Source organism: Harpia harpyja, chromosome Z (assembly GCF_026419915.1).
Source record: "Harpia harpyja isolate bHarHar1 chromosome Z, bHarHar1 primary haplotype, whole genome shotgun sequence".
Classification (NCBI taxonomy): Eukaryota; Metazoa; Chordata; class Aves; order Accipitriformes; family Accipitridae; genus Harpia; species Harpia harpyja.
The window spans coordinates 12,342,241-12,366,702 of record NC_068969.1 but is presented as its reverse complement, the minus strand read 5'-3'; the positions used below and the strand labels follow the sequence as shown (position 1 = coordinate 12,366,702).

Genomic DNA, 24,462 nt, shown 5'->3' with positions numbered 1-24,462 from the left:
AGGCTGGCCAGGAAGGAGGCTCCAGGTTCTCCTGAAATCGCTGTAGGAGACTCTTTTCCCGCACCACCCCATGCTGCCCCCTCTGCACCTGTCTGCTCTCTGGACGATTTCCAAGCCTGCCCACAGCCCGGGGTGTGGGACAGGGGTTGTGGGAAGCAGCAGGCAGGCTGCCGGAGGAGCATCACACCGATAGCTACACACATCCACACCAACCACCAGCTCCGAGGGCACTAACGCAGAGCAGCGCCAAGGTCAAGCCCACCTGCTAACAAATCTGTTTCTGCTGCACCTGCAATTACTGCAAAATTTCATAATGATTCAGGGCAGAAGAGCTGCTACCGAGGCTGGAGACCACCAGCTGCTAGGAAGCTGCTGTGAGCGGTGTGTGTGCGGATGCCTGCAGCCCTAGCCATGCAAGCACAAGAGGACAGGGCGCAGCCTACAGCGAGGCCACCCTGGGCACGACCCAACCACTGCAGTCTCCAGTCCCACCATCCCCAGCGGTCCAGCTTTGGGAAGTTCAGCCTGAGCACGGTGGGAAGCCAGCAGGGATGGGGAGCCCTGCAGCCACACACACAACAGTCATAGAATCATAGAATCATTTCGGTTGGAAAAGACCTTCAAGATCATCAAGTCCAACCATTAACCATGCCCCCTAAACCATGCCCTGGAGTACCCTATCCACTCGCTTTTTGAATACCTCCAGGGATGGTGACTCAACCACTTCCCTGGGCAGCCCATTCCAATGTTTGACAACCCTCTCAGTAAAAAAATTTTTCCTAATATCTAACCTAGTCGACCTCCTTGTGGGGATGCAGGCTCTGGCGCTCGACCCCACTCCCCCAGGAACGGATCCCTTCTCCTGCCAGCACTCTGCCAGCCCCAGGCAACTCTTTCCACGCAGTACTTCTCACAGGCAGGGCTCTTTGCAGGCAGGGACGTGCCCACTGAGGGGGCAGCCCCTCTCCCCGCATGGCTGCTACCCAGCACACTGCAGCAGCTGTACCCTGCAAGAGGCACGCAGCACGGGGAAAAGGCATGACTCTCATTTCCAGCTTCCATCAGATAAGACACTGAAACCCAAACAGATCAGATCCTGTGCTAAGACTCCAGTAATTAACACCGGCAAGGCCCAGCCAGCCGCAGCTAAACAGAAGGTATCCAGCAGAAATACCCACCAGTCCCTCCTCATGCACTTGGACCCCAGCCTGACAGGCATGTGAACATCAATATACACAATCTTATTAAGCAAAGGTCATAAAAGATGTCAGGGAAGGGGGATGATGATGAACTACTGGCCCCGGTGAGCATGGCGACACGAGGAAGAGCAACCTAGAGCCACAGCTTTCCCAGGATCCTCCAGTCATGTGCAGGAGCGGTAGGAATCCTGGTGATGGGCCAGAAAGCTCAGTGCACAGGGGTGGTGGACAAAGGATTTCAGCCTTGGAAATGAAAGTGGCGACAAGAGATGCTCAGTCCTAAACACGGAGTAGATCTGGCTGCTGTGAAGTGCCACCAGAGAGCCCCATCCCCACCCCCATCTCCATCTCTGACCCCATCCCCATCTTCTATCTCCCATCCCAGTCCCCTGGCATCGGACATCACCGCCCATCCGTCCCCGTGTACCTTGGTGATCTTGGGGTCGGTGCAGCGGCTGTTGCCGCTGCTGGCATGCATCCAGCTGCTCTCGTAGGCCAGGCAGTGCTGCCGCAGCGAGCAGCGCCTTTCCGACACGCACCAGCCGCACTCGAAGCGCGGGTCGGCCTTGAGGCACAGACCGCAGCTCTCCCGCAGGGCTGAGCACTTGTACAGGTGGGCTGCAACAGCAGGAGGAGCGCAGGGGTCAGCATGGCTCCCCCAGCCCATGGGCACAGGGTTTTGGGGAGAAGGGCACCCGCTCTCGCCCCCTCCCACCGCATGCATGCCAGCAGCTCCCGGGAGGACAAACCCCCATGGACAAGAGGCACCAGCGCCCTGGACTCAACAGCGAGGCAGAGCTTTGGGCTTTCTCCCAAAGCTTCCTGGAGGAAAGCCTCTTGTTTAGAAACCCATCTGATTGATGCAGCCGGAGCATCGCTTCCTTCCCCAAGGCACTGGTGCAAACCATGGTCAGGGCCAGGGAGAGGGGTGGGCTGGAGGCTGCGGGGGGCACCGGGCTACTTTCCCACCCCCATCCCATCCCTCACTCACCCTGGATGTTCTGGGGGTTGTCGATGACGAAGTTCCCATTCCAGACCACAGACAAGTTGACCGGCAGGTCACTGATGTCATTCCCTTCATAGAAATACTGCAGGAGGGGACAGAAGGAGGCAGAGCCCGTTAATCGGTGAGGCGAAACGTCCCGGTGAGGGGCACAGAGAGGCGTACAACCCAGTTACGTGGATGTCTCCCATCAACCCAGAAGAGAGGGATAGGGGCCAGGTTCAGACTTGCTGGCTAGGAACAGACAGATCTAACAGCCACTGGTCAAAGCATTGGACACAGCACAGGCAAACCAGTAGGCTGGACTGGCAAAAAAAGATAAATAAGCAAAACAGAGTTTTTCTAAATAGACCCAAAACCCGTTAACCCAAAGGTCTGAAGCTGCTGCTGCTGGGAGAGGAGGAAACAGATGGTGTCTCTGCGGCACACACATACTTCTCCCCGCCAGGCATCCGAGCCCACCCCCATGTCCTCCCCACTCCAGGGACGCTCAGTTGGATGTTTGGGATCACACTCATCATTAGCGAAGCTCGGGGAGGACAGGCTGGGCACATGGCAAAAGCAGATTCGGTAGAGGCGGCCCCGACACCTGGTGGGAGGATGTCCCCCGTGGTCCCCTCCAGCCCTGTCACCCGTAACACAATGACATAAAGCTGCAGCCACACGGCCATGGGTGGGACAGAGCCAGGCACCAGCCTGCTGCCACGCCAGCCCTTGGAAAGATCTCGGGAGAGCAACCCTCCCTTCTGCACACCACCTCCGCACCGCACCCCCAGCTGCCCCACTCCCAGCCCCACACTGTGCTCGGCCGTCGGCTGTATCCCACTCCAGGACTGGCACCACCACCCTGATCCCCCGAGCTCCCATGTAGGGAGGTGACGCTGGGGGATCCTGCCCCCCAGCTCTAGGGGACCCCAAACTCAGGCCCCAGCACCCGCGGCTGTCCGGACATACTCACCTCCGTTGCTCCTTCCAGCCTGGCCAGTGCCTCCTCCCCATCCAAACCCCTCTCCCCCGCCTCGACACCCGAGCCCCAGTCCCGGCAGCCCCATCAATATTCCCTGCACAGCCCCCGCATGCGGGCGGAGAGGTTTAATCGATACGGAGGCAGGAAGGCAGTCGGAACCGTCCCTGACAGCTAATGACCTCCTTCGGCAAGAGATTCCCCGCTCCTCGCCCGAGAAAATGACAGGCGTGTCAGGAGAGATTAAATGAATGATTCATGGGTTGCTGGAGTTTGTTAGGGAGCGGCGGATGCGCCGGCAGCGGCTCACCCGGCCACAGCCCTGCCACCACCTCCAGCCAGCCCAAGCATCACCTTTCACAGCCCCGGTGCTGTACCTGGAGGAGGTGGCCTCAGCACCTCCGCCAGCACTGCCCCAGCTGCTGCCCCACGGAGCACACTTGTCCCCTGCCAGCGCCAGGGACAACTCCGGTGGGTCTGCTCTGCTCAACGCCCTCCACAAGAGGCAGGGACACGGCCCACGAAGGAAGCCAGTGCGCCCAGCTGGATGTGGGAAGCAAGAGATGCTTGGGTCCTTCTCACCTCGGAATCAAAGCTGGTCCCTTCCGTGCTGAGTCTCTCCCAACCAGACAGCGTCACCAGCCACAGTCCAGCATCAGACACGGCACCAAAACAGGGCAGACACCCGCTGTGAGACATGGCTATGGCAACGCACCCCTCCCTCAACCCTACGAGGTGAAAATGAGAGGCCAAGCCTGGTTCTCGGTTACACCTCCTCAGCTTTTGGCTAGTGGTCCTATGTCCAGCAGCTACCCCACCCAAACACGGCGTGGAAGACCCCAAAACGCAGCCCTCCCCAGGGAAGAAGGCTGCTGCTGAACAACCGCATGCAGCAGCTGTAAGGCATAAGACGTCCATCTGCAAACTCAACCCTTTCTTGAGCACCCAACAGCTCCACCGCCATCTCCCCTCTACAGGAAGAGCCCCTTCTCCCCCCACCATGCAGACCCTCAGACACGGCACCTCTCTCGATGTTTGCTCAGAGGACCTTCAGCCACATCTCCACCACGCACCATCTACAACCAGAGCCTCTCGGCAACATTCCCGTCATCAGGCCTGGGAAGATGGAGCCAGAACCAGGCTGGGAGTCTAGATTTGTTCACCTTCCCCTATCCTACGGCCACTCAGGGAAATCCCCAACGGGACCATGATGAGGAGCCGGCCAGACCCACAGCAGCGAGCAGAGACCATCCCCTGGCAGCAGGAGGGAGCACGTGCTGGGGAGGGCGGTGGCGGCATCGGAGCAGAATTTAGCTGTGACGAGCCACGTGGCAGCGTAAGTGAAATTGGCATTTTCAATTTGTACTCTGACATGTCTCATTTGGGGCTCTGGCATCTTGGGAAGGCATCCAGCCTGCAGCTGTCCAAAACACTTATTTGCATCTCTCTGCCCCGGCTGCTTTTGAAAATTAGTTCTTCTGGGAGGTGGGCTGGAGGAAGAAGAATAGGGGGGAGAGGGAGGGAGAGCATTAACTCTTCATGCACCAGCCCCGAGACAGCAACAGGGCAATTGCACAAGAGACTGTGTCCCTCTGGGAAAGGACACCGTGCTGAGGATGCTGAATTTGCTGCAGCACGGAGCTGGAGCGGACAGTGGGGAGCAGCCGGGAGCACAGGACTGCGCGGAGGGAAGCAGCAGGCAGGAGCAGGAGTCATCGCCCCAGCTGGCGTTCACGGCGTGGGATCACCAAGGGAACACAGATATCAATGAAAAACGTGTCCTCGGCGTCTGCGTGTCTGACAGCAGCCTCTCACCTGCCCTACAGAGACGGGCAGCGGGTCCGCAGCTTAGATGCCATTACTGGTCCCTGTAGGATGCCGGAGCTAGAGTCATGGCTTGGCTGCGTGCGGGCAGGAGCTGCGGCTGCAGGGGCTCAGGGCTCAGCCTCCTGGGATGGCCAAGATCCATCAGGTCCCTCCCTAATTTCCAAAGCACCCCTTATTTTGAAGGACATTTTCAAAAGGCCTCCTCGTAGCTGCTCTTGCCATAGTGTGGGCAGGAAGGTGCCCTCTCCACCCATGGGCACAGCCACAGCCAGGGAGGTGGCAGGATCCAGGCCACAGCAGCTGAGCAAAGCAGCGGCCACTTTCCAGCCCTGAATCCCCCACAACCAGTAGGAATCAAGCAGGGGGTTGCTTACCAATCTGTCCATCCCATGGAATCCAGGCAAGAGCCCATGGACAGCCAGCAGGTCCCATCACGCTGGCTTCTCCCTGTTTCTAGCTAACACGGTGCTAAACATCCATTAAACACTTAACTGTTATTAACTTCACGGTTAATCAATCACTGTGGCTGGCAGCGATCTGGGATGAGCCACAGGAGGGGAGGCCAGGGCGGGTGTGAGCGGGGGGGGGGGGATGCACCTCCCCAGGCAGTCCTCCTGCTATCAGACCACCTTTCGCTCTACAAAGGTGCCCGGGACTCCCCGGCTGTGCCGAAGGATGATGTGACACGGCAGCTGCCACGAGGCCGAGTTATGGGAAAGGGACATTTGCTCTGGGAGCAAAAAACGACAGGCACAGGACCCGAGAGCAAACCAGCAGCACCCAAAAGAGAAGCGTTCTCACACGGCACAGTCCACAGAAGGGGATGGGAGAAAAGATGTCATCGAGTGAGTCAGCAACAGAAATGTGAGCTGCTTGGCTCCTTAACTAACCGGGCCAGCCTTTCCGTCCCTCTCTGGAAGAGCCTACAAGGCAAGCGTGGAAGGGCTGACAGATGAAACGCCAGTCCCACCAACCTGCATACAGCTATTCTCAGCAAGGTCTCCTTCTGCAGGGATGTGGTTCAGGCAAGAGGACTCCTCACTAAGCCTTTCTCGAGGCTCTTCACCCAAAACTTATCTCAGGCATCTTCCCAAGTAACAGCCAACAACCTCATGTGCTTCTCACGTTTCCGATTCTCACGCTCACCCCATCCCCATGCGGGTGATGCCCACCAGCCCAGCACACTGTGAGGGCTATGGGTGCCACCTCCCCTGAAGGTCTCACATTTGGTCCTAGCAAGCCCACTGCTCACCCACCAGCTAGCAGCGATGGGCACCGAGAGCTGCGCAGCTCCCCTTGGGGTGAGGGATTCAGTGCTCCGAGAAGGTGCCTCCAGGGAGCCGCACTCCCACGGGACAGAGCCACAGCCAGCGAGGGGGTAGCCCAAATGTGGGGGCAGACTGCACTGAGATGCACTTCAGGATGCTCCTGCAAGCGCCGTGCCAACTAGCCAAGGCACTAGCCCTTCCCAGCCCAGATGAGGCAGGGCGGCCCCTTGCCACGGGGCATCCTTCCCACTCCAGCCGCAACCTGCACAACCCAGCCTCGAGGAAGGCAGCGGAGGGGCTGCTCCTCTGCGAGCAAACCCACACATCCAAATTTCCCTTGCAAGCCCCTTCCCTCCCACATGCACCACCCCCCTGGGCTGCATTTCTGGAGGAGCGCTTGGGCTGCAGCTGTGTCCTATTTTTCTGTAGCTGATGACCTCAACTTCTTCCCTGCACTACGGGGACGGCAGTAATGTACATCGCGTCTCGCCAGGGCTCAACTGCAATTCATCATTATTTTATCTGCTGGAATTTAATTGGATCCTATCAAACTCTCCTGATACTCCCTTTTCACTTTAAACACTGCTGCAGGAAAGATAAATGTAGGCACCGCTAGGACGGAGAGCACGGCTTTGTTGGCGAACGGTGCTGGGGTTGCGGGCTCCAATCCTGTTTCCCTCTCCATGGCTGGTTAATTAGAGATACGTATACCGGAGGTGTGTGGTGCTCAGAACAGGGCATGTGTGTATGATTTATGTTCCTCTATAAATATACCCTAGGCCTAGTAAAATACCGTCAGCCACACAACAGCACAACTTGACGGTAACGCTTGGCCTCTGATTCTGGATCTCCTTTTGCTCTTTTCACATAAATCTCCTCCTTTCCTCCCCCATCACACACAACTTTCTTCACCTGGATTCCTCCTGCCCAAAATTCGGCAGGGTGTAAGTGAGAACCCGAGACCCTGGGAATATGTCAGAGCAACACCCAGGCTCCACCGCAATAAAATAATACCCGGAAAATGTAAATCTACCAGGTCCTGTCTGCCTTCCCAGCACCCACGCCTGGGGCTGGGCGCCTCAGCATCCGTGCTGGGTACCACTCACGTGCCCACCCTGCCAGCCCAGCTTGCTCTGCACCCACATCGCTTTGTCACGGGAATAAGCCGCTCCTGGGTGAACATCCCGACCCGAGCCTGGCCGGAGGGGAGAGACCTCCAGAGCCGCAGCCAAATGGGTGGGCAGGGTGGGCTGCCCGTGCCAGGGAGACAGCGAGGAAGGAGCCAAAAGGGAGCCAGGGAGGTGACACAGCTGCTCCTCACCACGCGGGGCTCTGGTTAAAAGGAAAGGGAAATAATTGAGGCATGAGGCTTAATTTAAAGTGCTGAGACGACAAACTCAAATGCTTGTGGAAAGGAGATCAGAGGTTCTTCCTATTTTTACATTTAAAGGGAAAGGGCAGCTCTGGGGCTATTTCAGCCTTAAGAGGAACATTCTGGAGAGAAAAAGCCAAACCCTTGGCAGCGAGAAACACCTGTAGCCATTTTGCCAAGGCCAGGACTAAATCAGATGAAGTCCAATGTTACAAGCAGTAGGGCAGATTCGGGACTGTGGTACTTTCCCACAGCAAAATTGTTTATTTTTTGCAGCAATCAGAAGAATGAGCCCTGTTAACGGATGGCAGATGGGAAAGAACAGGCAAAGGCAGGGATGTTTGGAAAATGAAACACAGTGGCATTACCTGCACACATTAAGACAGATGACCATTTCTCCATCCTCCATCGCAAGACGCAAGCCTGGAAATGTCTGCCTCCAGAAGAGTAAAACTCACCAATTAACAAAAAAGTAGTTTACTGGCAAATAATTTAATTTTCTTAGTTAGGCTTGTCTTTCCTTTTTGTTTCTTTACAAACCATGTGGAAAACCTTTAGGGTTGCTTTCCTTTTGAAGAGCAGAAAGAGACCAAAGTGAGGAGGCAGAAAAGGGTTTTTCCTGCTTGGTTTTTGCCCTGGGATGCGTGGGGAACACCAAGCCTGGTCTCCTTTGAGTTTGCTGAAGATCTATTGGGTGTCTCAGATGATGTTTATGGTCGACACTCAAACCTTAATGAATGGACTGCTGAATATTTAACCAAAATGTCCTTTCTTCAAAGTGCTAACAAGTCATTGGAGTTTGACAAGCACTAAAACTAAACAAAAGACAAAGAGTTTTAAACCGCCTTGACTTATTATCCCTTCCATTCACTCGTGATTCAGGAAAGCATCCCTAATTCCACAGAGTAATTAACCTCTTGTTTAGATTCCATTGAACTCCTGGAAACAAAGTGTGCTTAAATGCCTTCCCAAGGAGAGGACATCCATTCCTCACTTGCTGGCCGGGAGGATGTCATCCTTTCCCTATTTCTTCACTCCTTAGTGTCCTCCACACCAGGCAAGACCCAAAATCCTAATCCAAAGGATGAATCACAATGGAAGAACCCAGCGGGTCATGGGTGGGTGACTGTGCAGGAGCCTGAAGTGCTATCAACCAGCCAGACGGACTGCAAAAAAAGACGAGGAGGAGACAAGCATCATGGAAGTGTGAATCTGAATTCTCCACACCATAAAGCAGCCTGGCTAAATGCCCTCAAGCGTTAAAGCAGGCAAGCAGACCCTGAAAGCAAGACAGCTTCTTTGAAGCCAAAACTCTCTTCTTCCCTCTGTGAAGTCACCCTGCGCCTGAAAGCCACGTCTCCTGCCTGAGACCGCGGCCCCACGGAGCTGCTGCCATCCGCTTTCACACCCACACAGACTGCAATGCCTCCCCACGTGCTCTCTGGCCAATTTGCTTTGTTTTCAGGGCATCCCTGGCAATTTTCAAGTCAAACATCCACCACTGCCAGCCCAGGAGAAGGTGTCGGTCACCTCAGCTCTGCATGGGGACCATAGGGCGGGCAGGCACACCTCAAGCTGTCCTACCCCTCTGGAGAAGAGCTGCAGAGGCCGTGCAGCTCATGACACCAGTGCTGGCAGCCACGGCACCCCTTGGGAAACGCAGGCGGTGGTTTTTACTTCTGCCTCTCCCTCCTGCTTTCCAAATTGAAACATACCGGGGAGAAATGAGTCCAAATGATTCAGACCCCCTCTCCAAGCTCCACCTCCGTTAGGTAAAGGCTCTGCTCTGGCGCAGACACCTCTCCCCCGACACCCCACAGGAGCCATCAGCCTGCTGCTGCCAGCACCATGCAGCCACGGCACTTCTCTACAGGGAGCATCCTGCAGCACACACTGTCCCAAACTGCTTTTGAATGAGCTAAGCCAAACCACACGCTAAAGAATTGGGCAAGAGGGAGCTGCCGGCTCTGCCAGCTGCAGGCAGAGGAGACCTGGCAGGAGGCTAGGCTGGCCGAGGGGCTCTGGCCAGGCAGGGGCTCACAAGATGTCCCTGCAAAGCTGGGGACCAGCAAATCACCGCAAGGGATGAAGGTCTGCGAGCCAACATCCACTTCCCCCATGGACTTCCCCTGCCCCAGGCAGGCACGGTTTCGGCTCCTGGGTGCTGACGCAGTTCTGCACCCGGCTGGGATCCTTGCAGGCTGGGCTCTCTCTTTGGGACAAAGAGGCCACGTTTCTCCCACACTCTGCAACAGGGCAATGGTTCCTCCAGCCCGTTTCCACCCACAGGTGCTCCGGCAGTGGGGCCAGCATGGACACATTGCAGAACAGCCCTCAGATGACCAAGCAGGTACCTGACATAATCGGCCTTCTGCCAGGACAAGAGTGGCTTGGCCGACCCCCGAGAAACCTCCCACGTGGCTGCGATGGAGACAGAGCAGCCAAGCTCAGCTATCAGCAGCAACGAGACCCCAGAGAAGGGACCCCCACTACCGTAATGTCTTCGCACACACATCCATCATGTTCCCCTTGAAGCACTAACACCAAGTCATGCAAGCGACAGGCAAGACCGGGTGCAGGGGTAGATCTGCATGACGAAGCCCTGGTGAAGGTCATGATCAACACCAGGGACGAGCAGCCAAGCCAGCTCCACTGGGCAGTGCTCCACCTGGCTTCTTTTTTTCCCCGAACACAGCAGCAAGACAACAAACCCTTGCTTAAGCTGCCTCGCTAATGGCTTCTTGCAGCAGAGCCCTGCGGACACCGCTCTGGTCCTGCTGCTCCCTGGAGCTTGCACTTGTGCCGCTGCCTGCATTCGCCTCCAGGGCAAGCACAGACCCACCAAACAACATTTCCAGCCGGCAGCTCAGGACAGGGAGCATTTCTGCTCCTCGCAAACTGCGTGTCGCTAAGAAAGAGCCCCGGCAGCACGGCATCCCCCCGGCACTGCTGCCCAGGGCAGGAGACGGCAACTCGGGATGCTCCTCCTGCCCAAAGGCTCCGCAGCCCTGGGAACACAGGAGGAGGGAGGGAGCCAGGGCTCATCTTCAATGGCCTCTAAATGTCACTCATGCCACCAAAGGACACGGGAGCAGGGATCAGTGCTGGTGTTAGGCTGCAAATGAGCTTTCACAGTGTGAGTGATGGAAAACAAATTTTAAAAGGATTAAACGGGAGGGAGAAGGGAGGGGCCGGCTCCTTGCAGATGAGGGCAGGTCAGCGCAGAGCCCAGCAGGGCAGCCGAGGAGCTGAGCAACACCAGCTCCCAGGGGGGCTATTAACACCCTGCGTGGGTTTGCTCGTGGGCTTGGTGCTCCCTGCACAGGATTGCTGCGCAGGGAGGGACACACACAGCTCACCAAGGGGCCGCAGAACACCCTCTCGCTTAGGGATAAGGCAACCGGAGAAGACAGAGCAGGCAGAGCTGCCTGCAGGAGAGAGCTTAAGTGACAGAGCTGCAGGGAGCGAGGACAGAGAGGCAGGGAGCGACGCACCAGCAGGGCCGGGATGGAGGACAGGCAGGCAGGCAGGCAGGTCGGGGGATGAGGTAGCTGCCGGTCGGAGCCAGGGAGGAGGGGAAGCACTGGTGGGGCTGGCGGGCACAGCCGCACGCGGGGGAGCGTGTGCGCAGCGGGACACGGAGAAGGTGTTAGCTCGATCCTGCCTGTAAAGTGGGATGGCTTGGTGTCGGGGGAAGCAAGAGCAGGCAGAGAGAAGGGGGAGGCAAGGCTCCGGCACGTCCGGGCCAGCTGGCTCCGGCCCAGGCAACTTTCTTCAGCTTTCCAAAGCCAATTTCCTTGGAAGTGCTCCTAAAGCCTGGCGGATCCCCCGGGGCGGCTCTGGCGTTGATCCTACCCGGAACGACCCTGAGCAGCAGCCTCCCCGTGCACCTGGGGGAAGCGGGGGGGAGCCCACCTCGCACCCCACAAGCACCAGAAACCCCCATTACCTGCCCGCAGGAGAGCAAACCCGGCCGTGCAACGATCCGGGAAGGTCCCGGGGCAGGGCAGGAACGAGCAGCCCGCAAACAAAGCCCGCGCCGAGGCGAGCCGTGCACTCACCGAGGTGTTCTGGCACTGGATGCTGGTGCTGTTGAAGCGTAGGGCAGTGACACGGGTGGTGCTGCCAGGGATGTGGAAGATGCACTCGTAGTTGCGCTGGCCGGACTGCGGCTGGGGCAGGTTCTTGGCCGTCAGGGTGATGGGTTTCACCACGCCCACGGGGATGTAGATCTGGGTGGAGGGCAGGATCTGGGGACAGTCCTGCAAGGGGAACAAGGGGCAGCCGATGAGAGGGGAATACCACGCAGCCTCCCCCAGCACCCCCGTGACACCCCCCTTGGCTGGCAGGCTGGGCAACACACTGCAAAAAATACCACCCTGAGCACACACTTGAGTAAATCCTTATGTGCAGCCAACCCCAAACCAGCATCTCATAGCTGCTTTGACCAAAGCCCTGAAGACAGAAAAGGAAAGGACAGAGGAATCTGGTGGCAGGGCAGTGGGGTGGTAACAAGATGGGCTTTAATGCCATCAATGCAGTCGGTAGGTTTCAGAGTTAACACCCACTGGGCAGTGCGTTGTCAGGCTACCCTCTCAGCCCTTCTGTTTCCCTTACAGACTCCATCCCCCTTCCTTCCCAAGTGGACAGAAAAGCCTTTCCCCCCTCTGACACTGCAACATCCTTCTGCAGTTTTGCAGAGAACGTGCTCTGCAGCAAATTCTGCTGCTGCTGCTTCTATCCGCAGCCAGCTCGAAGCAGCGTCACCCCAAACAGCCCGGTTGCAGGCTGCCCAGAAGACCGTGCCTCCGGCCAGGGGATGCTGGTGAGTCCAAGCCAAGAAGGCAAGGGCAAGGGGCTCGGCACCACCCTGCCAGCCCCCTGCACTCCACGGGGAAGGAGCCGTCGGGAGGGTAAAGCACTCAACTTTTAATAGCCACAGGCTCCCAGCCGCTCCAGGGGAGCCGGGGAGCCTTGTGCGCAAAGCACAGGGGAGCAGAAGGGAGCAAAAATAAATGAGCTCGGGCAGCAAAACAGCTCCGCAGCACCGACGGGTGCCACTTTGGCAACAACAGCCTGATGCAATCCCACGCCGGCTTTGCTGAGCCAGGCGGAGGTCTCGCACCTACGGCAGCGACTAGGGAATAACGTGTGCTGAAATGAGCTGCTCCGAAAACAGAAACAGCAACAGCAGCGCCGGGGGTGGACACAGCCGCCCCGCTGCTCTCGCCAGGCTGCCGACAGCCACGCATGGCCAATGCTGCCCAGCTGCCTCCTGCCGCCCCGCAGCGAGCCGGGCCGGACCCTGCACAGCACAGGGCTTTATCTCAGCAGTAGGATTAATCTAACTTTCAAACAATGCAGAGAAATGAAAAAAATTGTTTCATTTAGCAAATATTGACAGAAAACTTTAAGTTTCCTGTTCTTCGCAGGCCTGTATTCCCCAAAAGCGCAGTTTTTAAGGGAAGAAATTATTTATCCCCAAAACATGCTAAACAAAATGAAAGCAGAGAGGAACAGCGGTGCCAGCCCCAACCCGGAGATGGTGATGGGGCTGGGACAGTCTGGGGACCCTCGGCACTGCTCTGCCACCTCCTTGCTCTGTATCGTGGCTGCCCCTCTGCAAAGGGGGGCTTCAGTTCCCCCGCTTTCAGAATCAGCTCAAGGCTCACAGCGGGGAGACCCCGCGCGTCTGCTGCCATTTATAACGAGCGGCCCCCGCCGCTGCAAGGCGGTTGCTCCCCACCGGCTCCCAGCTCAGAATTGCTGACAGAGGGAGAAGTCCCGGCCTGCTTGATCCCCCTCCACATTGCAGGGAGACCCCGCAGGTGGCACACGCCTTCCCTGCGGGGCACGCACACACTCGGCGAGGATTAGCTCCCGGCTTGCTTTCCAAACACCTCCACCTCCTCGTTCTTCGGGGTGGTGTGTAAGTCCATGCCACGCCAGCGAGGCTCACCACGGATGTTCGCAAGACGGGTGCCCACGGAGCACGGCGGGCACGTGCGTCCCTCTCCCCACGCAGGCAGGCGGGCTCGTTTTGCTGACTCGAGGTTTTGAGCCCCCCCAAACCCGCCCCGCGACGTCACATGCTCCGCATCTGCCGGCAGAAGTGTCTCATCCAGCAAAAATGTCAGCCTGCGCCCAAACAGGAAGCACCTGGTGCTGGTGGGCGCCCGGGGTGCCCGGAGGGGTGGGGGCACCGGGACAACTCATTTCCCCTCCGAGCAATTCCGACCGCTGACAAAACTCAGCCCAGCATTGCCTGGCACTTACATCCCTTGGGAATGCTCTGCACAGCCCATGGAGCTCCCCGTCCTGCCAAAAACAGCCTCCCCCGCCTCTCGCCCCGGCAGAGCTCCCGCTTCCAGGAGCAGCGAGCTGCGAACGGATGGGACGAGCAGAAAAGCAAGACCCAGACACACACGCATTCCCAAACATTGCACAACTTGGATTTTCTCCATTAAAACCGTTTTTCTAGCTGGATGAGAACATGACAAGGGTGTCCAGGTTTGCTTGGAGAGGTAAGAGCTTTCGTCGCGCAGCAAATGCTGCGGTTTGGATTTCTCTGGCAGCTGCCAGCTCCAGCTGCAAGGCTGTGCCGTCAGCAGAGATGGGGATGAAGGCAGTCTGGGGCTGGGCTTGACCCTGGCTTTGAGGTTCCCTCACAAAGCCCTTGGCCATTCCCACTGGTGGGGGAATGAAGAAAAAACACAAGCTGAACCTGCTTAGGCTGAACAAACACACTTGGTCCCCGCAGGTCAGGAGCCTTTCACCCGCCGCAGCAGCTCTGCATCAGCAGGCAGCAGAGACTGTCACAGAAGAGCAGCTTTTTAGGATGGGGGACTCCAGCGTCCATCGCTGATCACCCCACGGCCACCGCTGGGCACCATAAGTGGGGAAAAGCAAACAGCAGCCTGTCCTGCTTCATCACCCCTTCCCTAGCCCTGCACCCCAGAGCAAGCGACAGAGGAGGGCAATCTCCAGAGCCCAGGCTTCAAAGCCACCGCAGCCAGCGGGCAGGGACATCCTTCCTGCTGCCACTGTTCCCAGGCACGTTTACATGAGTGGTGGCCCCTACCCACACCCCATTCCTGCCCTGCCACCCACAGAAATCCAGGCGAACATCCCTGGCATGCCCAGGACAGAGTGCCACAGGTCACTCTTTGCGTTTTCTTACAAAACAGCCACTTTCTCACTCAGGAAACTGTGGTGAACCACCCGTGGGAACCAGCAGAGACGGAGTAAAGCGCTGCTGTTAACCCCTGTCCCTGCCTTTCCTGACCAGTGCCCACCACGCTCCAGCCAACACACACAGACCAAATCCTGCTTAAAATAACCCTCCCAGTTAGACATCCTCCCACAGAGAGGACGGGGATGGATGTCTACCATTAACTTGCTCAGTGGTGCCATGGGCTGGCACTGAGTCCCCCCACCCGCCACACCACCCTGCTGGGGACCGGGATGGCGATGAGATGTCTCATCCCAGCCCGGACACGCAGCCCACAGCAGCGGCCGGTCTGAGGGTGTCTCACCATTCCTGCCAGGAACTGCTGAGGCCACACCGATGTGCAAACAGGCTGAGCCAGGCGCTCCAAACCTCAAGCCAGGCACCAGTCCAGGTCCCAGTGTGGCCAAAAGGTCTGCTGGGGGACAGCCTGCCCGTGCTCAGGAGTGACACAAGTTCCCAAGCAGTTGGTCCGTGGGAGAGCTGCACGCGTCCCAAAGACAACACCCCTGGGGGGTACAGCCAGATGCTTTTGGGTTCGCCTGGCAGGGAAGGGGGAAGAGCCCAGCAGCCTCCCCATGCCCTCAGCGAGGGGAATGGGCAGCTGAGCGCTGCCAGGCTCCAGCGGTTTGGACACCACGTGTCGCGTTTGCAGAAGCAATGCCAGGGCCAGCTGGAAGCGCAACCTCAAGAGCAGGCTTCTGGGATGCCTGGGACAGGCCAGTCCCTCGCTGGATTTCTTTTCATGGCACAAGCTAGGAGAAAACAGCTTTTTCTGATCTTCTCACATTACCGAATCCCCCCCTTGTGTGGGGCCACCAGGCTGGGTTCGTTCTGGCTCATGCCAGACAAGCTTGAGCACCCATGAGGACGGTGCAACCCCCTTGCACTTGGATGATACCTCCAGGGAGGGAGGCACAGTGAGGGACAGTGCCAGAGCCGGGAGTTTGGCCGTTTGGTGGAAGGTGTGGTGCACAGCCATCGCTGTGCCATCCGAGAGGATGGCAGAGGGGCTGCGGCACAGCCCAGGCAGCTGCAGGCTCACCAGCGGCTGTTTGACGAGCGGAGTCTCGTTCCCAGCGCCCGCCTGCTGCCGTGCAGAAATGGCAAGCACCAACCCCGCCTGCCCACACATGGGAGTGCGGGTTGGGCTTTTCCAGCTCTCCCGATGCACTTGGCTGAGAAGCAGCTTCACTCAGCTCTGTGCTTGGAGTAATGATCACGACGAGAGCCCAGCATGGCCCCATGCAGGGACACCACCACCTTCTGCAAGTCCATCCGCTCCTGAAGTCCTTGGAGGCTCCAAACTGTGGAGGACCCAAGTATGAAACCCAAGCAGCTGTCTTTGCAGGTTGCAAAGCCCAAACGTTCCTCCATAGGCACAGCAGCTCCCCTGGGAGAGGCAGCAGGACCAGGTGCTCCGGCTTTCCACAGGGATGTGGTGGGTCAACCTTGGCTGGATGTCAGGTGCACCCAAAGGGAGCAGGGAAGCCGCACAGGGCTCAGCCCCAGTGCATGGGACAATGCTCCTCCATCCACCCCATCCCTGGCACAAAAGCGATGGTGCTGCTGGTGGCTGGGCAATGGTCGAGTAACGGCCCAGCTCTCCCATTCTCTCTTGTGAGAGCGCTCTTTGAGTGAAGAAAGAGGCAGAGGGGGAGGAAGGGGAAAAAATTAATTGGGGTGCCTCAGCCGCAGAGCGATTTGTCTGACTCCACACGTGCTCTCACGGAAGCAGGGGGACACAGGGAGGACAACAGCCTTGATCCAGAAGGACACCCACCAGCCAACAGGTCCTCACCGAGGATGAGGGCAGACCTCAGCAGACACAAATTACAGGGGATGGAGATTCACTCAGAGACACTGCTCCTCCCGAGTGGGGAGATGCAGAGGCAGGCTTCCTCTCTGTGCCAGTCAGGATGGCAAAGAGCTTGGGGCACATCTCGGTTGCTTGCCTTCACACAAGGTCTGTGAAGCGGAGACAAGCCTTTCTTATTTGCCTCTGCTCCTGGGGACCGGTTCTGGCCTGGGAGGCTGCTGGGACATGAGCTCTGCTGGAGCTCAGAGACCGCACTTTATCTGAGGTGATCTGGGCAAACGCTTTCTCCAGGACAACATCCATTTGAGCTGTTCCCATGAGGACAGCATACGGCTTTGCTCTCAGCAACAACCATCAGGCAGCAGGACCCTTCCAGCTGGGCCCCTGCACAGGCAACTGGAAACCCAGGTAAATTCAACTGGAGCCCCCTTCCAGGACAGAGACAGAGGAGAAACTCTCCTTCCCAAAACTCTCCCTTCAGGACCCGAATCAGCATTGTCAGACCTCCAGACCCAACCCGAGCAGCCAGCGATGCCACCACAGGCTGGGGATGCCAGGACCTCCTGCAAGCACCCTGCCAAAGACAGGTTTCCCCGGTGGGTGGCACGAATGCTGCGCAGGATGAACCCCCGCAAAAGAACATGTTTCTTAGCAAAGCATTTGAGACGAAGAAGGCGTGAGGTGTAGCAAAACAGTTTGTTTTACGGATTTCAACCTTCCCCTCTCTGAAAACAAGTTGTTCTGCAATGACAGTTCAAGCTTGCTCCCTTCAAAAACATCAAAAGAAAATGCTTTAGCATCTCTGCCTTTGTTTTTCCCTTCATTCAGCCTAAAGTGCTCTTGGCTGCGCCCGGCTTCCTAAGCAGCCTTTCCACAGCAACACAGCCTCTCCCCACCGGCACTTCCCACTCTTCCCTCGCTGCTTCCCAGGCAGCCCCAGCACCCCAGGCAAGGCAGCGGGAAAGGTTTCCAAAGCGGTTTGCCCTCTTCTAAACCCTTCCCCATAGGGCAGGGGGTCGTGACAGGACTGGGACATGAGAGGGGAACTGGCTCACGTCACCTTACCTCGGAGAGCTTGACGCGTCCCTCCAGGAAGGAGCAGTCGGCAGCATTGTGGGTGCAGATGTGGCGGTACTTGCACCAGTGGCAGGGGAAGGAGCCGTTCACACAGGACAGGCAGCTGCAGAGAGAGAGAGAAGCGGGCAGCGTTAGGGCAACGGCGAGACAGCGTCCCCTGGGGCATTCCTCGGGATGCTTCAGCAGGACAGCATCCATCGGCGATCCCGCATCTCCGGGTGGGAAGGAGCCCCCACGCATGGGGCGAGGGCTGTGCGCCGGCAGGCTGGGAGGGGAGACGCCTGCACACCCCGGACCCCCGGGCTTTGCCCATGGCAGGGCGAGGGGAAGCGGCCTTTCCGGCACCGCAGGGTTTGTGCCCCAGCCGGAGCGGCCACGCTCCCTCCTCCGTTTGGCAAGCTGACCCTGCCCACCCCGCTCCTGGGCGGGGGCCGAGGTCCAGACTTTGGGAGCTTTATTTGGGTTCACTGAAAGGCGATTTTAGCAAGAAGCGGCAGAACAAGGGCTCTGCACCGCAGGGGAACAGGGGAGAAAGCACCAGATTAATGCACGCTCATTGAAAGGAAAATTATAACTGGCAAAAGGTTGGGTCAGATTAACATTTCGGGACTGTAGCGCTTTTCAGCCACTCACAATAGGTTGTGTGTGACCCCCTCCCTTGGCCCCCCTCATCCTCAGCCCTCCACAGCCGCGCGTGCGTGTGTGTGTGCGCTTCCACCCCCTCCCTCCAGCCCGAGACGCTTCCGTCTCTCTCCCCGGCCTCTCCGGGCTCTTTGTGTGGTGGGATTGCTTGTGCCCCCCTCTCGCCGCCTCTTCTGGAGGATGCGCTCAGGGACCCGGGGATGCTGGGAGCCCCGTGCTCTGCTCTGCACCCCTCTGACCAAAGAAACCAGCCCCAGGGACCTGATGCCTTTCCCCCATGCAGGAGGGGGCACAGAGAGTCCCCTCCTTGTGCAACCGTTCACATGAGCGGCACCCCATCAGCCCATCCCCTTGCTAACCCCCCAACAAAAGCACACCCTCCCAGCACCATGAGGCATCCCTGTTCGCAAGCACAGGGGATCCCTTTCGAGGCCCCCATGACAGCGCCGATGGAAGGGGCTGAGCCCTCCCCATCACACTGTCCCGGGGCAGCAGCGAGGTCCCACACTAAAGCGGCGAGCCTTCCCAGGGCAGGTCTGCACCAGGCATGTTCTGTGCAACCCAGGCTGCCCTCCCAAGGAGGAGGTGGGAGAGCTGCTGAGGCATAAAGTTGAAGGCAAGAAAAATAATCAACCTGGCTTTAAAAAAAAAAAAAAAAAAAGCAGCAGCACTGTTTTTCTCTGTGAAGGCTCATACCTGCTCTCACCGATCCGAGAATGAACAGGATCAGGCCCAAAGCAATTATATTTAAACAAAAGCAAGATCTTCCCCTGAACACAGCTCTGGCAGGAGGCAGGCAGCACTGCCCAGCCTGATCCCGCTCCTAAATCACAGCTACCTCTCTGCCTCTATCCCCCGGGAAACGACAGGGAAAACACAGCATCACCATGCAAGCTGGCAGAAAGAAAACCTTCCTGGAGAGGGAGATCCTCGGGTGGCATGGCCTGACGTGCCAAATCCCTCACCCTCCAGCAGACTTGTCACTTTGGAGTTGTGGGGACAGCACACGAGGGAGCCGCAGCAGCAGGCAGCTCAGGGTGCAAATGCACACCTAGGGCTTTGCAAGGCCACTGCTCCCTGCCTGCCCTGGGGTTTCACACACCATTACATATACAGCAAGAGCTTCCCAAATCCATACGTACACACTAAGGAAATATTTAATTAAGCTGCTTGCAAAGGGGGCTGGAAGTCATTTCCATGTTTCGCTCACATTTTCACTTCCAAATGAACAGCCCTTTTAGCTTTACCCACAAATATGCTAATTGGATGCTCCTTATGCAAATATATGCAATTTTATTTCAGCTGCAGAAATTCAACTTAAAAGCAGAGCCGTAGCCTCCTATCTCTAGTTGCTTTGATGGAGGGAGGTGCAGAGGGTAGGGGGAGTGGGGGACACAAACAAAGCAAAAGGATGGCTCCTGCCCTCCCAATAAGGGCTCGAGCAGTGACCAGTGGGCAGGCAAATCCATGATGTGGAGGCAGCGGGGCAGGGAAAGCACGGGTTAATCCTCATGGAGGTAGAGCAACCACAGAGAGATCATGTCAGAGAGGAGCGTGGTCCAAGCAATTGCAAGCCACATGCCGGGGCATAACCACCAACCCTCCTGTGAAATCGGCCCTCCACAAAGGAGAGATTTTCCAGCTACCAGGTCTGCAAAAAGACTCCTCCGTCCCCTCTCCACCACCTCACAAGGCACCTCAAAGCAGTCAGGTGAAGCACCTGGCGCAGCCCTGCCCCGGGCACCCCCCCCCCCAGAGCTGCAGCTCCGCTCTGCAGTTCTTCAGGGCCAAAGCCAAATCTTGACTATTTCAGGACCCTCCTCATCTGAGGGTCCCCTTTGCCATTTAACTACTGCAGGTCCCAGCTGGTCTCCACTTGCCAAAGGACCTAAAGCATCTCAGGTTATCCTCCACATACACCCTGAAGTGCATGGTTCCCCCCTCCTGCTTCAGCCTTCCCGGCTGCTTCTAACTTAACCAAGCCGTTTCTAAAGCCCCATCCTCAGAGATGGTTTTCACACTCTCCCTTCTGCTGAGGTTCTCCATCTGCCATAAGGACATCAAACGCTGCCCTAAGAGCACGCACCGCCACACGTCTCGCTCCACAGCATCTCTGCTGCATTTACAGCCTGTCCGGGTCAGCACCCTGCAGCTGGTCAAAGACTCTGTAAAGTGGCAAGCAAGTCAGCGCCTGGGTGCCAGTAACACAGTGAAACCCCATTTCCAGTCTGCCTCGGTCCTGCCGGCCTCGGCACATCTGTTTGATGGCCCCAGCTCCCTGCAAGGCTGCCCAAAACACAGGTCAGGAGCTGAGGCAGGGCTCCCTGGCTGCAGGTCAGGCTGGGCAGCGTGGCCGGGGCCGTATCCCCAGCGTGTCCGTGTGTCGCTGCTGTCTGTTCCCGGCGCAGGAGCAGGTTGCTCGGCAGCATGATGCCATCTGTGCCGTCTCTCTCCTTCCCACGGTCAGGCACTCTTCCTTCATCACTTCTTGCCTAAGAGGCTTTCATCACTCCTGATAATTAGAGGGAGGCTCTCCTTCATGTGTTGAACTTCCCCCCCCTCCCCAAAGCGTGCCGGGAGTGCAAGAAGCCCAGCCAGGCAGAAAACCGATGCTGGGGGTGCAGCGCAGACACGGACCCGCAGCTTGCTCCCCATCTGCCTCCTCCCCAGCCCTGCCCGTGGTCAGGTGGAGACGAAGCCCAGGCTGGGCAGGGGGAAGGGGGTCAGACCCACCGGCGGTGCCCCCCTTGCCTCCTTATGTCCTCGTGCAAGAGGAGCGGCACCAGCCTCAGAGATCACTCTGTGCAAAGCGCCCCATCCCAAAACAAGTCCAGGCTTGCTGCCAGCCTGCAACCTCCCTGAGAAAGAGCAGGCAGCCCTGCAGGCAGCAGGGCAGCTCTGTCCACCTCCGAGTGACCCAGGGACAAAGCCGGAGCCTCCCCACAGCCTCCACGCTTGCCCCCAGCTCACTATACAGCTGGGTCAAGAACTCCCGACGTTGCTCCCCTCCACTTTCATAACCAATCCCAAACTGGCTAAGGCTGTGCTAGGGAAACACCTGACGTGGCTGCAGAAAAGCAGCAGTGCGGAGAGGGCGGCAGCACAGCAAAGGAGCATCCCAGAGCTGGGCGCATCTCCAGGGTGGGTGCAGGGCCACAAGCATCGCTGCAGGACGGCGGGGGTGGCTTCGGGGACCGGCTCCTCGCTGGGCGCGCGGGCAACTCTGCAGAAGGCATCTCCAGCCACCACAGCGAGGTCGCAGCTGTCTCCACGTCCAATCCGAAGCGATGCTGCAGCTGATGGGAAGCATGGGAAGCCAGCGGCGCTGGATCCAAGCTCCTTGCTCACTCTTCTTCCCACACTCTCTCCTTCCCGCGCTCCCAGCCCCAGGCATGCCATGTGCCCAAAGGAGCCCTGAGCTCTTCAGCGCGCTGAGCGGGGAAGGCAGAAAACAAAACCGGCGTCCACAGGGGTAAGTTAGGGCTGAGCAGCAAACACGAGAGGGATGGGGGTGTGAGCATTGCACACACATGCGTGCGCGCACAGACACTGAGGCTATTTCCACGGAGCAGCGCGTTCCTGGAGGAAGGACACAGAGCGAAGTGCAGGGAGGAGGGACGGGGGCAAGCTGAACGGCACCAAGCAGAGCAGGGCAGATCCATTGAGAAGGGAAATTATCAACAGGGTGCTGATGTAAACAGCATCTGTGCGCGTACAGCACAGCCTGCCTGCGAGCCCCCCGACTGCTCCTCAGACCTCCTCTTGGCAGGAGGATGCATCCTTAGCGAATATTCAGCTCCGGCATAGCCTGCATCTGGAGCAGCAGCTGTCAGGGGTGAGGGGCTGAACTGCAGCGCTTTGGGCTTTATATCCATCTCTCTGCCCCAGGGAGAGGGGGAAATCCTGAAAAGCAGTGGGAACGGACGGTCAGTGCCCCCCAGGCCCCCACATGGACCTACAGGCAGCCCTTCCCGTCCCGATGGGTGCCCAGACCCAAAGCCAGGAAAGGCGTGGGGTGGGAGATCAGCTCTCGCCTCCCTCCATCTGTACCCATCTCAGTCTGTTTCTGCCATTCCTTTCACGCCAGCCCAACGCTTTTCCATCCCTGCTGGGTTTTGCCAAGGGCCTTACTCACAGGGTAGGGGTTGGGCACGCAGACCCGATGCAGGGTGGTCTAGGGCATCCACCATCACGCTGGCTGGAGGATGCAGAATCAGGCTCTGGTTTTTAAGGTAATTCACTTGAAACACATTCAGCTGCCTCCCCTCACTGAAACACAACACCAGGCTGTACCAACCCTCCTCATTCACAACAAACGTGACATAAACCAGGTTATCCCAAGCAGTCTCTGGGGCTATCCTACAGGATTTTGCACCTGCCTCAGCCCAGGAATACACAGGGATCTGTTACCACCTCACAGCTCAGCCGTGCTAACTCAGACACACTCACTCAACTGCCTGCAGCCATCTGTCCATGCCTTTGAAAAGAAAGTATCTGTAAGCATCTGGAAACGAGCAGCACTGGGCCAGCGGAGAAGCAGCCCCGGCGTGTGCAGGCAGCTCGGCAGCGCGGGCAGCCTGGAGGTGCAGGCAGCTGGAAAGGCTGCAGCGAGGAGCCCAGCGGCACGAGGGCTGGCATCATCCCACGGGCACCAACGAGTGCCTCGGCCACCAGAGCAGCCCACCCCTGCCCTCCCGACGCAGCCCCGCTCCTCCCAGCCCCTGGGACATGCACTAAAATCCCGTTTACTTAATGGAGGCTTATAGGGAAAGCCTGACCTGTGGGACAGGGCCACGGCAGAGTCACATCTCTCTGGCCAGGAGGAGTTAGAGCCGCTTGGCACATCTCCCACTTGTTCCAGCCTCGGAGAAATTCAGCACCCTGCAGCTGATGGGACCTGGGTGTCACAACTGTCACTGCAGCAAGACACAACCATGAGGCTGGTAGCATCATGACCACCTCCCAGATAGGAGGCACAGCACAGGTGTGCACCAGCACAGGTTTCCAGGCTGCTCGGATCCCCTCTTGGCATCAGACCCGCTGACATGTGATTTTCCCCCTTCCCCTGTGCAACCACCTGGATTTTTTGCTTCCACATTAAAATGGCTGGTCATGCTGGTGGGGAGACTGGTGATGCGCTGGGCATGCCAGCGCTTGAGAAACCAGCAGCACTGCAAAACCTACCCATAGCATCAAAGGAAGCACTGAAGGCTCCCGTCTTCTTCCCTGTCCCCCTCCACTTGCCAGCCCCCTCCCTGCAGCCATGCTCTCCAAAAAGCCAAACCACAACAGCATTTACAAAGCAGTTTCCCAAGGAGAAACCCAGAGAGCAAACATGGAAATAGTGGGAAGAAATACATCTTGGTATTTCCTGGAATTGCTCGCTGGCTTTCCAGGAGGATTCCCCACTCGCCCATCTCACCAGCAAGCAAGGACTCTGCCAGAGGCAGGCAGGGAGCCTGGTGTTACGTCTTTATCTTGAAAGGGGACTCATTTTCCCACAAATGCTTTGAAGAGGGAGTTTAACGCTGACAAAGACGACCTCAACATCTGCCCGCGCACACGCTGGACACGGGCTGATTCATTAGACGATCAAAGGCGGCGAGCGGTCTTTAAATGTCTGCGCTTGATCGGTGCCCCACAGGAAACCCCCAAGGGAACCCACCCCAGCCCCTGCCACGGGGTTTTCCATCCCATCCTCCACGCCAGGAACCAGAGCTTGTCCCCAGGAGCTGCAGGCGAGCCTGCATGGGCAGCCCTGCTCCCCTTCATGGGCTGGCAGCGACCCTCAGCCACCCGGATCCCCCTTTGCAAGGGACCCATTTTTCTGTATCAACCTCCAGGTTTCCACTCCCCCATTCAATGCATCTCTCGCAGCTCAGCCAGAAACATCCCCTGCCTGATGCACGAGCCTTCAAGACCAAGATGCCCAAAAGATGCCACTGCCTGGAAAGGTCTGCCTGAGCCCCATGGGAGCTCTGAGGCTGCCGGGGTGCGGTACACCGAGCTGGGACCCCCGAAAGCTTGCCAGGTGACCCTGCTGGAGCAAGGAATGGAGCCCCA

General features: G+C 58.0%; 1 protein-coding gene across 4 annotated transcripts in view; it reads right to left on the bottom strand.

Annotated features, from left to right (window-relative positions):
- PLXNA1 (plexin A1) overlaps positions 1–24,462 on the bottom strand; it is a 125,948-nt gene that overhangs the window by 39,441 nt on the left and 62,045 nt on the right. For all 4 annotated transcript variants that reach the window (XM_052777117.1, XM_052777116.1, XM_052777120.1 and 1 more), the window contains exons 9-12: positions 17,746–17,860; positions 11,695–11,895; positions 2,191–2,287; positions 1,627–1,817 (exon numbers count right to left, since the gene is read on the bottom strand). In XM_052777117.1, the coding sequence (XP_052633077.1) occupies positions 1,627–1,817; positions 2,191–2,287; positions 11,695–11,895; positions 17,746–17,860 (604 nt within the window). The remainder of the gene's footprint in view (positions 1–1,626; positions 1,818–2,190; positions 2,288–11,694; positions 11,896–17,745; positions 17,861–24,462) is intronic.